General features: G+C 50.4%; 1 protein-coding gene across 3 annotated transcripts in view; it reads right to left on the bottom strand.

The window, feature by feature from the left end:
- Window positions 1-4,489: 4,489 nt before the first annotated feature.
- The window catches only part of Mfap5 (microfibril associated protein 5), an 11,107-nt gene continuing 3,032 nt past the window's right edge, over window positions 4,490-12,564 (bottom strand). The window contains exons 4-10 of one of the 3 annotated variants that reach the window (XM_010607818.3): window positions 10,849-10,884; window positions 10,551-10,607; window positions 10,138-10,173; window positions 7,471-7,500; window positions 6,700-6,787; window positions 5,922-5,995; window positions 4,490-4,854 (exon numbers count right to left, since the gene is read on the bottom strand). In XM_010607818.3, the coding sequence (XP_010606120.1) occupies window positions 4,742-4,854; window positions 5,922-5,995; window positions 6,700-6,787; window positions 7,471-7,500; window positions 10,138-10,173; window positions 10,551-10,607; window positions 10,849-10,884 (434 nt within the window). In that variant the 3' untranslated portion in view covers window positions 4,490-4,741. The remainder of the gene's footprint in view (window positions 4,855-5,921; window positions 5,996-6,699; window positions 6,788-7,470; window positions 7,501-10,137; window positions 10,174-10,550; window positions 10,608-10,848; window positions 10,885-12,564) is intronic. The other 2 variants (XM_010607819.3, XM_033766305.1) reach the window with 2 other exon arrangements.

Below are 12,564 nucleotides of genomic sequence, written 5' to 3' on the forward strand. Positions count from 1 at the left end.
GTTTTTTGAGACAGGGTCTCACTATGTAGTTGAGACTGACCTAGAACTCATTATGTAGCCCAGGCTGGTCTCGAACTCACAGTGATCCTCCTGCCTCAGCCTCCCAAGTGCTGGGATTACAGGCATGCACCACCACGCCTGGCCTTTTATTTTGTTTTTTAAAGACAGTCTTGATAGGTAGCCCAGGCTGGCCTGGAACTCTGGTTGATCCTCCTACCTCAGCCTCCCAAATTCTGGGATTACAGGCATGCACCACCACACCCGGCTTCTTCCACCTAAATCTTACCATTTTCAAGAACAGATGGAGAGGTTGAATTAGGAGGGTCTTAAATTCAAGACCAGCGTGTCTCAAAAAATATGTGTGTAATATGAATGGGAGAAATGTTGTTCTGTGCATTCTCAGTACCCTTTGTTGTAACTCCTTTGTTTCACCATTTGAGACAGAATAATTAGGAGACAGTGCCCAGCCATGCCTGTGACACCTCAACCCCCATCAATTCTGTACTACCCAGAGAGGGAGAGAGAGAAGAGGGAGGGGCGGGAAGGGAAAGGGAAGGAAAAAGAAAAGAATTTCTTATATTTGTCCAAGCTCATCTCTGACATCGGTGACTCTTGCATAAATTTGGGAGAGCATCCTGACTGGTCTCTGGGGAGTTTTCCATGAATTTAATCCCACACTCCCACTATACCTGGAGTCCAAACACACAGCCAGGTAAATGCACAGAAGAAAGGAAAGGGGAGAAGAAAGAGAAATTCCTGGGAAAGGGAAGAGAACGGCAGGACCTAGGAGCTAGGAAAACCAGACCCTTCCCCAAAGTGATTGGACAGATTGAAAACAAAACACAGAACCATTAGCAGCTACTTTAAAAACGTGAGGGCTTGCAGTAGAGCTAAGCTCGATTTGTTAACAGGAAGCTGTGGGCTCTGCGTGTCTATTTATATAAACAACATTTGCTTTTTCCGTGGTGGGTTCTGCCCAGAAGTTGTTGTCTGACTGCTTGCTGCTTCTGCTGCTGCATGACTGGTTTTTAACATTCAAAAAAAAAAAAAAATTAAAAAGAGAGAAAAACACTGTGACCACCTGTTTCTGTCCCTGCCACAGAGAACAGAGAACCTAGCCTGACACTTTCCCCGACGCCGGGTTGGCGGAAATGCTAAGCCGAGCAAGGGTAGGTTGGCCTCGGAGTTGACAAAACCACAAGCACGTCTGCCTCTTCTCTACCGCTCCTGGCTCCTTGCTTTTGTCCGGCGTCTCCAGGTCTCCCAGGAGCCCTCCCACACTTCCCAGATGCACTTGGAGTCAGGACCTGGAGAATCTGTCTTCCTGCCCTGGGCTCCGCCTGTCACTGTCCCTGTCACTGTCCGCGGTCCTCCCTCCCGGATTGGCAGCCAGGGGCGCTGTTCCTCCTGACCAGATGCACAGTATTGTCTAAGCGTTCACTTTCACCACAAACACCCTGAAGCCGTGAGGGAGGAGCTTGTGGCTAGCATCACGCACCACTTGATGTCACCAAAAGTGAGAGGCCGAGGCGAGGAAACCAGCTGGTGTTTGTACCATCTGCCACGAGTCAGAAGAAAACTAAGAGAAAGTGTGTGTGGAACTGTAGTGAGCAGAGTGCACACTTGAATTTCCAGCCTGTTCATTCAAGGAAAAGGAGTTTTCTTGAATTACAAGGGTGAAATTTGGGGAAATCAGGCTCAGAGTAGGATCAGCTCAATCTGGGAAGAGAGTAAGTAACCTAACCTTATGGGAAGGCAGAGGAGGTGATGCCTGCGCAGAACTCCAGGAAAGCACTCAATCCTGGGCTGGGGATTTAGCTCAGTGGTTCCGCTGCCTGCTTCACAAGCGCCAGGTCCCAAGTTCAATCCTTGGTACCAAAAAAATAAGAAAGCATGCAATCCCCAGTGGCTGTGTTGACCAGACCCTAAAATCCCAACATTAACAGTCCATTTTAAATCATTGATTTTTCTTTAAAACACAATTCCAGGCCTGTGGATGTACCTCAGGGGCGGAGTGCTTGCTTAACTAGCATGAGGGCCTGGATCCAATCCCCAGAATCACCAGAAAGTGTAGAGAGCTTTAGAACAGCAAGAAATGGCAAAACATAGAAATGTGCTCAAGCAAAAGACAAGTAAGAGGAAAGCGTGAAACTTCCCCTAGCAGGACCTGAAGGGGGCAGAAAAGAAAAGGGCCCGTACCTTGTGGAGCGGACCTCAACTGGGAATGTTGGATGAGCACCGGTAGGGTAGCGTTGTGAAGAACGGGGCACAGGAGAGCAGAATAGAGACACTGCACCAGTGTTGGCACTCGGGTTTGAAAGTGGGTAAAGTAGGTTAGAAGAGCCTGAATGCAGGTCTTTTTTGTAAACACAGGCAAGAAGAGAAAAGGCAATAACCAGACCAAGGGCCAGTTAACTCTAAGAAAGAAGTTGGATAAAAATTCATTTTAAAATATTTAATTTGCGATTCATACAATGCTGGGGTGGAACCGCTGCCCTCAGGTAATGTCGGTCCTGTCTTGTGCAACAGGCAGCCAGAGGGCCAGTTCATGAGAACTTTTTTGCTTTTTTGTTTTTTTGGCACTGGGGATCGAACTTGGGTCTTTGTGCTCGCGAGGCAGGTGCCGGAACCACTGAGCTAAATCCCTGGCCCACAAAGTGCCTTTTTAAATATTCCCTAAAATATACATTGGTATTGATTTTTCAGTTGTTGATTATTACGTTAAGTATACGAATGTACACCAGACAGTGTAATAATTTAGTACAAGTGTGTGGCATGCAGTGATCATGTCAGGGGCATTAACTTTTCCATCTCCTTAAACATTTTTGTTTACATTTTTATCAACATGCAACAATTGTGTGCATTCATGAAGTATGTGTGAGAGTTCTGTACACACATATACAGCATGCACCAACAGGTCAGCTTAATTAGTGTTTCCATCTCTTCATTACTTCTGGTTTGGAGCATTTTGAAGAGATTCTTAGAAAGTCTGTGCCTATGGCATCTCAACAGTAGCTACAGTATGCATTTAATGTTTATATAGGAATATATCTAGCTCTGGGTACCATGTGGAACAGAGATCCCATCGAGTTGGGTTTGTGTGTGTGTGTGTGTGTGTGTGTGTGTGTTTCTCTTTCATCAGTTGTGCAAATCACATTAAACTGAAAATTTTCTTTCTTTCTTCCTTTCTTTATCTTTCTTTCTTTCTCCATACTGGGGTTCAAAACCAGGGCATTGCTCATGCTAGGCAGATGCTCTCCCTCTGCCCTACACCTGCCATCCCTAAATTATTTAACAGCAAGAACGCAGCCATAGCCAGGTGCCCCGCCACATGCCTGCCGTTCCTGCTGCTTGGCAGGCTGAGGCAGGACTACAGTTAGAGGCCTGCCTGGGCAGTCTAGTGACTTCCTGTCTCAGATTAAAATAGGGCCGAGGACAGAGTTCCTTGGTGAGTTGTTGGCTTGGGTTCAATCTCAGCACCACAGGAGGGAAAAACAAGAATCTGAGCCTCATTGAGCCAGTTTTTCTCAGCTACATGAAAAGGAAGCCAGCCTCTATTGTAACTGTTGTCTGCTCGTTCCTATTTGAATGCCGCTGGTTTTTATAGAAGGTTTTTATTCAGAAAGGAGGGTTTGCAATAAGTATTTGTCACTTATTAAAGTGGGAATGTGGTGGCCCAGACTGTAGCTCAGCATAGTATCTGTCTAGCATGCAGGAGGCCCTGGTTTCAACCCCAGAACTGCACTGGTCCCATTGTTGGACTGCAGAGACTACTGAGGACAGAGCAAGCAGGCGAGCTTGCTGGGAATGTGGCTGTGGTGTGTCCTCTATTCCAGAGGATCGCAGAATGAGGACCGTAAAACTGACAAAAGATGAGGAAGTTAAACCAGGGCTACTAAAGCAAAGTGCAGCTTTCCCTGAGGCCGCGCAGTTATCGACAGAGCCAGGATGAGTGTGTGAATGTTGTGTTTCCTCTCCTCTCCATTTGAAACATCAGCCTGCTCTCCCTTCTAGGACTCAGATAGGGATATCCTAGAAGCCATTTGTGTCCCGGGAACTGGCGAGGATGGAGGAGTAGCAACAATTCTGGGAGAACACATTCTACACAAGTAGTTTCTCGAGACGGTGTCTGAGTAATGGTAGCGTCACTTCCTTCCCTACTTCCTGCTGGGACAAAGGCACAGCAGCCTGGCGTTAAGGGCCCAAGTTCCGTGCCTGGCCCTGTCCTCTCTCGCTAGCCTCGGCCTCTTCGTGTGTTTATGTACAATTATAAAATCCGCAGCTCTGTGGGAAAATCGCGGACAAAAATTACCATCATCCATCTCATCAAGAAAACCTCCCAGGCAAAATGTAGAACCATCAGAGCAAAATAGTTAAAGCGAATATGGAGAAATGATAGAGACTTAATCTAGGAACTAGAAAAGGAAAATGCTCTTGCCTAGCACACACGAGGCCCTGGGTTCAATTCCCAGCACCACCGAAAAAAGAACAAAACATGAATCCAAAGTTTATTCTGTTCTGAAAACTGTACTTAGATTTTTCCTGTATCAGCCGGGTGGTTGGCATTTACCCACTGTGCCTATGATACCGGGCAGCAGCAGAACTATGCGACAATGTATTTAAAATACCGAAAAACGAGATAAATGTTACGCGGCTCCGTGAAAAGTTAGGAAGCAGGGGCGAAGCTGGCCATTAGAAGCGGATTGGCTGGAGTTTTCCCTCTTGCGTCTTCCCGACGACATCACGGGCCCCTGGGTCTGTGCGGGTCGGCGTCCTCACAGGGCGGAGGTCGGAAGTAGCGGGAGCGGCGGAGTCGCCTGGGGGGCAGGCCTGCCCTCTGCCTGCACAGCTCGTCTGCGGGGAAGCGGAGCGGACGTCAGGCTGGGGAGAGGCCGGGAGGAGAGGCTTGGCCAGCGGTGCAGTCGGTGTGGGCAGAGGAAGGCGCCCGGCCAGACCCCAGCTAGCGAGCTCCACTTTCTAGAAAGTGCCTGGCCCTCCACGGACCTCGCTGCCCCTTTCTGTAAGACCCGCAGGAAAGCACCCACCTCCACGTGTGTGTGAGTATTGCCGTGACCGTTTTGCCCAGGGCCCGGCGCAGGTGGTCCTTTCTACCCAGCTCCCAGTCTGCGGGTCATGGACCTGCTCATGGAGAAGCGAGGCCCAGTCATTCCGCGTCCACCCCGGTGTTTACTGCGTGGGAACACCCCACTTTGGCAGGTCCCCCGAGAGCCCGGAGGTGCCATTGTCCCGAGCACTCGACCTCGGCTCAAGGTGCTTCCCTTGCAGGTGGCTTCAACCAAGCCACCAGGGGCCGCGCCGGTCTCCTCTCCTCCCGCGGCGGTGACTCCGGCTCTGACTCAGCAGCCCGGAGGCAGGCAGCTGCTGAGTCAGAAGGGGCCGTGTGTGTGGCTTCGGCCCGACCACAGCCGGCTTCGGGGCTGTCCACCGGCGAGGCGAGAAGTGTGTTTGTTCCCAGCATGCTCGGTCCCACTCGGACCCCTGTGAGCTGGTTCTTAGAGTCTTTCTGCCTCTGCGACTTCACAGAGAGCAACGCAAATGCTTGCTGGCCCTGGTGAACTGTTTAGAGTGTAGCCAGTTTCTAAATGCCCTGTCCAAGGGAAAGTTTTTATAGACCTAGCCCAAGCTTCCCATCTGTCCTTTTCCTCGTGGCCCTGAAAGCAGCCAGAGCCTTAGGGAACCCTCTGTAGAAGCAGGGTGTTCCATCTCGCCAGAGGGACCCAGGGCTCCAGCAGTTCCATACGTTCCATGAGCCCATCGAGGTGTGGCTGACCTTTTAATCTGAGGCTGAGAGGACCTGGGGGCCCGAGGCCTCCTCCAAAAGCAGGCCTGAGCTCTGTGCGCTGGCCTTGTTTCCAGCCCTTGGGCCACCCCTGCCAGCCCCGCGCTCCGGCACCCCTCACCTTTCATGGCTTCGTGCTCCTTACAGACAAGGCGGGAGCAGATCTCCTTGTTGATGATGTACGTTCGCCGCAGGCTGTGGAGGAGGAAGGAGCCGGAAAGGCCGTGAGAGGCGGCCTCTGCACTGTGCACCCCACTCATCCCTACTCAGGGGCCCCTAAGCCTTGCAGTTTTCCTTCCCCACCTCGGCAGAGTGGAGGAGACAGAAAAGTATCAGTCGCTGTTCTTGGTGACACCTTGCACACCTGGCTGGAAGTCCAGCCAAACTCTCCTTTGCTTTATTTTCTCCCTCTGGGGCTGGGTCTTTTGCCTCCGCCTCTTTCCATCCGGAACTAAATCAACCCAGCGATGTTTCCCTGCAGACCTTCCTTCTCCCAACCCTGGCCTTCACTACTTCCTGGCGTCTGTTAGTCAGTGCAGTCTCTGTGCCCCTTCCCCAGACTCCAGCTTCCAGGCAGCACCTTCAGGGACAGCTAGGAGGGTTATGCTAAAATCCTGTGCCCTTGAAGAATGCGGTTCCAGCCTGGTTCCCAGAACCCTAATACTGTGGGAGGCTGAGGCAGGAGAATCCTGAGATTGAGCCCAACATGGGCAACTTAGTGACCTAGCAAGAACTTTTCTCAAAAAAAGAAAATTTTTTTAAAGGGCTGGGGATGTAGCTCAGTGTGTATTCGATCTCTGGTTCCCCCCAGTGATCATAAAAATAGTAAGTGCAATTCCACAGGGAGTGCTCACTAAATGACCTCTGACAGGAAAACACCACATGGGCTTGTCCCTCACCTGGTGAAGCAGACCTGGTGGGCGCACTGCTTGATGGGCCGGTGCACCGAGTAGAGTCTTGTGCATGTGAACTTCTCATCCCGGCACTCTGAGGGGGCCCAGCACAAAGCACAGGGAGGCCGAATCGGGGCCGCAGAAGCAGGCCCAAGGGTTGGGGGGAGAGGTGGACAGGGGACAGAGGGGGAAAAAGAAGAAAGCAACTCAGGTGAGGTTTAGGTGCTTCCCTGCCTGCATGCAGAAGCACTGAAATGATCTCTAAGTGTTCTTCTAGGAAAATAAAAAAGTCTTTCTAAGACTGCAGGTTGTGCTATGAAACGTGAAGCTGAGAGGCAGGAGCCTCATTCTGGAGAACCAGCGATCTGGGCAGGTCCCTGCTCTCAGCTCCAGCTGTTTCCACCCCAGCTGCAGGTGCAAATGAGCGCGTCCGACAGCGCCCTCCTGTCTGAGGTGTCTGGGTAATGCGAGTCCTCCTCGTCTAACTGATTTGCTTTCCCAGTCTGTGAATCACCAAATACAGTTCCAAAGTGGGAGGGGGAGAGGGGGCCTCGGGGACCAGGTGCCAGTGGTCTCCTTTCCCCCGGTCGGGGCTCATTGGGAACGAGCAAACACACAACACTGAGTCCAGGGAGTGAACACTCCTGAAAATGCTCTTTGAGAAAAATCAGGACTAAGCTGGATGCTGAACAAAGTACTGTCTAAAGAGCAAGAGGGCAAGGGATGCTCAGGGAGAAAGAAAAGCCCAAGAGAAAGACGTGCAAAAAGTAACCATACCTGCAGTGGCGTTTTTATCATTGGCCAAAGCTAGAAAGCAAACATTTTATTCGGTTATTACCAATTCTAGAAGTCGCCCTCTGTAACTGTTGCTTTACTTGGGAGCCCTTTAGGCCGTAAATAGGGAGCAAATGAGTTAATAACTCTCGGCAAATTCTAAAATCCCCAAGGGGCTGATTTGATCCACATAATGGGACAGATGGGGAGTTAGGAGGGGATTTTGCCTCCTTTGTCTCCTGGACAGTTGAGCAACTTGTTGTACAGTGAATATCTCTGTGTTGTTTGTAAGAAAAACAAAAGTGGAGTGTGGCAGTGCATGCCTATGCTTCCAGAGCTCTGGGAGGCTGAGACAGGAGGACTGCAAGTTCAAACCCAGCCTGGGAAACTTAGTGACTTAGTGAGACACTGAATGGAAATAAAATATGGGGGGGGGGAAGAGGGGTAGGGATGTAGCTCAGTGCAAAGGCCAAGGGTTCAATCCCTAGGACTAAAATGACATTTAAAAAAAATTTAGACAGTGTTTCATATGTTGTCCAGGGTGGGCTCCAACCCATGGGCTCAAGTGATCCTTCTGCCTCAGCCTCCCAAGTAGCTGGGACTGCAGACCTGTGCCACCATGCCCAGCAATCCGCAAATACAGTGGGGACACAAAGCTGGAGCCATGTGCCCCAGGGAGCTTGGTCCCGAGCTCAGGAGCACATGTTTCTGTGCGGGAGCAGATCCTCCTCCACAGAGAAACCCTCCTGTGGCTCAGACCCACCGGCATGGACTCTCGGCTGACAGCAGGGCAAGGGTCAGGTCCATCCCGAGCCTGGTTGTGGGGCGAGGTTAGCAGGGGTTTAGTCTGGGAGTGGGGAGCTGGCCAAGGAGTGCTGTGCAGAGTTCCCTGTGGGATGTCACCAGAGAGCTCGCATGGGGGCCCAGATTTCGGCCAGGTCTCCTGACCCGACTACCTTGTGCAAGGGTTATCACTCCGCTCAGTCTCCAGATCCGTGATGTCACACACTGGCCACGTGCCCTCTGCCAGGCTGAGCCAGGCCTCTGGGAGTTCTGCTGCCACCTGCTACCTGGGCGTCACCTTGACCACTGCTCTCCCTCTGCGCTGTGCTTACTTCCGTTCGCCTCGTTTTTTTGTTGGTTTGGTTTTGTTTTTTGAGGCAGGTCTTGCTATGTAGCCCAGACAGGTCTGGAACTCTTGGTGATCCTCCTGCCTCAGCCTCCCGAGTACTAGGATTACAGGTGTGCGCCACCTTGCCCGGCTGGGCTGCTGTCTTTGTGGGGAAGCCGCCCACCATCCTGCAGGTTTCCTGGGTTTCGGGCTGCTCTGCCGAGTCAGTCTTGCACACTGCTCTGGAGGCTCAGATAGAGGGAATGGGGTGGGGGTGTGCTCCACGATCTCTCTGGCCTAACAAATCTGATGCCACTCTTCCCTCGCAGAAACCTGTCTCTCTCTCTTTTTTTTTTTTTCTCCTTGCAGTACAGGGAAGTGAACCCAGGGCCTTCACAATGAGCTACATTCCCAGCTTTTCTGTTCTTGTTTTTAATTTTGAGACAAGCGTCTCATCAGGTTGCCCAGGCTGGGCTTGAACTTGTGATCCTCCTGCTGCTTTAGCCTCCCCCAGGGGTAGGGTTGTAGTCGTGAGCCAGCAGGACCAGATTGTGTTTGGTCTTTGTTTCCATCTGGTGCCTTTGGCTTTACCTAAAACTTAGTCCCTCCTATTCTCTTGATTGTCTTCTGCTTGCTCTTTGGTGCTCAGGGGCAGAGCTTTCCTCCCAGTGCTGAGCCCTGGCGAGGGCCCCGGTGCCTCCCACAGCTCCTCTGCTCACCTGGCTCACGCGTGTTGTGGAAGTGAAGGAAGCTGCCTGTGCATCTGCCTAGCTTGTCTCTTAGACCGAGATGGCTAGTAGAAGACATTCAGTTCGGTTCACCTTTATAACCCCGTTTAGTAGCAGACTTTGAAAAGCTCTTTGTTTAAAAAAGATCTGAGGGGTGCATATTCAGCTTAGTGGCTCCACCACCTGCCTTGCAAGTGCAAGGATCCAACTTGAATCCCCGGGACCAAAAAAACAAAACAAACAAACAAACAAAAAGATCTGTGTGTAGCTCATTGGCACAGTGCTTGCCTGGCACGCATGAGGTCATGGGTTCATTCCTCCGCACCACAAAATAAATTAAGAAGAAATACAAATCAAGTAATTAAGTTTCTCCTTTCCTTCCTTCCCAACACTGTCCCTTGTGCCTGGCCATTTAACCGTGCTGCCCATCCTGAGGCAGAAGCTCCTCCTAGAGTGTCTTCCTTTTGTCACCGAGTCCTGGAAATTTAGAGAGGACTGGGTCTTGGCATTGCGCATATTAAACACCTAGCAGAAAAGCCAGTTGTGGTGGCGCACACCTGTAATCCCAGCACTGGGGAAGCTGAGGCAGAAGGATCGCTGGAGACCAGCCCGGGCTACATAGTGAGCTCCAGGTCAGTCTCAACTACATAGTGAGACCTTGTGTCAAAAAACCAAACCAAACCAAACAAAGAACACCTATCAGAGTTCCCATTTCGGGCTCTAAATACCACACACGTAAGCACAGCTGCTGGAAGAATGTGCTTGCTACCTAGACTGCAATTCTCCTCCCTCCCGGCCTGACCCGGCCCCGGATCCCAGGTCTGAACTCACCCAGCTCATCCGCGGAAGGCTGGACATCCGCCAGCACTGAAAAGGCACAAAAGAGCAGGTGAGGAGGCCTTCAGATCTCAAGGGGAAGGAGGGTGGGGCCGGCAGGAGTAGAGATACGGGGTCGGGGCCCGGTGCGACCACGTTTCTGAACTATGGCCCGAGGAACCGGATTCACTGATGCTCACAGGGAAGGTGTTGCAAAGGTATCGGTCCTGCGGATGGCAAGCTAAGTTCTGGAAGCCTGTGTTGGCTACAAATCCACTTTTTCCCGTTTCAAGGACCGGAAGGTCTCTCTTCTCTTATTCCACTGTCCCCAGCAGCCCTCCCACAGCCCCTTCATGCAGAACTAAGACCACAGAACCGATTAAAGAGCCAGGGTAGACAGGGTGACTGGTGACAGGACCGCGCCCCACCTTCAGGATTTCCGTGCAACTTGCCTGTCTCATCCGTGGAAGGGTCATTCACCAGATCTGCGGAGACACAAAAGAGGAAATGAAAACTGCAGGTTGGAAAAGCCGCAAACAGAAGCAGGACAAAGGATCGTCTAAAGGGGGGCAAGAAAGACTGAAATGAACGTGGACACATCAGAGGAAGACGGAGCGGTGTGAGGGGCGTGGCCGCCAAAGTTCTGCTCTGTTTCCCTCTGGGAAGGCATCTTCCTCTAGCCCTGTCTCCTACACAGCACCAGAGTAGACAGGAAGGGTCGCTCACAAGGATCGTCTGTGAATGTTTCTTCAGTCACGTCATCTGCAAAGGAACCAGAAAGCATTTTCTGAGCATCCTGTGCCCGTGAGGAGGGAAACTGTCCAGGATGGCACCCAGCACAGAGCCCACAGCTGGGTTTCCTGCCCACCGGCAGTACTTGCAGTGGGTCGATGACCCCTAGGCAATACTTTGATAAAATTAAAATTGCTGATACCAAATACACTGAAATTTATATATAAGGTGCTAAGATTGGAACCTGGGGCCTTGCACATAATTACTAAGCACTGAACTACATCCCCAGCCCACTGCCGTTACATTAAAATCAAATTACAAGGCAGTGTTTGCCAGGCATGGTAGTGTACACCTGTAATCAGGAGGCTGAGGCAGGAGGATCACCATGAGTTCAAAACCAGCCTCAGTGACGTGGTGAGTTCAAGACCAGCCTGAACTAAACTTGAGACTTCATCTCAACAAACAAACAAAAACAATGAAGCAATGTTAACATTTCACTATACTTGCAGTTACCTAAAATTTTTAAAATCTATTTTTGCATGTGTGCATTGCATGTGTGTGTGTGTGTGTGTGTGTGTGTGTGTGGTGTTGGAGATCAAATCCACAACCTTAGGCATGCTAGGCAAATTCTGTACCATTGAGCCACTAACATTTCACTGTATTTTTATTTAAAAATTTTTTTTGTGTGTCAGGGATGGAAGGACCTTGCACTTGCGAGGCAGGTGGTGGCACCACTGAGCTAAGTCCCTGTCTCACTGGATTTTTAAATGTGTGTATTTTTGTTTTACCTATGTACATTTTTTATGCATATACATGAAGTCTCATACTGTGACAGTCAAATTATTATATACATCTCCTCACATGGATATACATACTGTGTGTGTGTAAAAGTGCACACCTGAAACACCTGCGATCTTAGTGTCACAAAACTTTTAATTTTTGTTTTGTTTCTGTTTTTTGAGACAAGGGCTCACTATGTGGCCCAGGCTGGCCTCGAGCTCAAAGCAATCCTCCTGCCTCAGCCTCCCGAATGTTGAGATTCCAGGCCTGCACCACCAGCCCGGGTTTAACACTACATTTAACAAATACCTGCAATTAATGCAATGTAGTTTATAGTCATAATCCACTTTGTCCACTAGGGGTCAGCAAATTCACAGAGTTTAACTTGTAACGAGTCTAGTCAGATTTAAATTTAGCAAGAACAAGCATTTTCATAAAAGCTCGTCAGAGTTATTGGTAACTGCAGGCGAGGTGGAAGTAAAGCCTTCCCTAGGTGTACCCTCTGCTTGGCTCATCTTTTATTTCCCAAATTCCAGATAGAATAGTGTGTGTGTGTGTGCGTGCATACACACACACACGCTGGGGTGGAACCCAGGGCCTGGCACACATGTTACACATTTGGTCTGATGAAATGTAAGTGCTCTGCCCCTGAACTGCACCCCAGCCCTTGGCCTCTTTGTCTTGAATACTCAGCATGAGCTTTCTTCCAGGGCAAATTTTGCTAAAAGGAATCATGTCAGATCCAATCTTGCTGTAGGACATTGGAAAAACCACAAACCCACATCATCCTGGAGACTGAGAGGCGCTGTGCAGAGCACTGGGGAAAAGGAATTTTCAGCCGTTTGTGCCCTAACCTAAGCTGCTTTTTCTGGAAAGGCCTCCTGAGGTCATACAGCAGGACTGGTCCTTACCCTTACCCTGCCCTGAGAA

The sequence above is a fragment of the Fukomys damarensis genome, unplaced genomic scaffold (assembly GCF_012274545.1).
Source record: "Fukomys damarensis isolate Sample0158 unplaced genomic scaffold, DMR_v1.0_HiC HiC_scaffold_19, whole genome shotgun sequence".
NCBI classification, from domain to species: domain Eukaryota; kingdom Metazoa; phylum Chordata; class Mammalia; order Rodentia; family Bathyergidae; genus Fukomys; species Fukomys damarensis.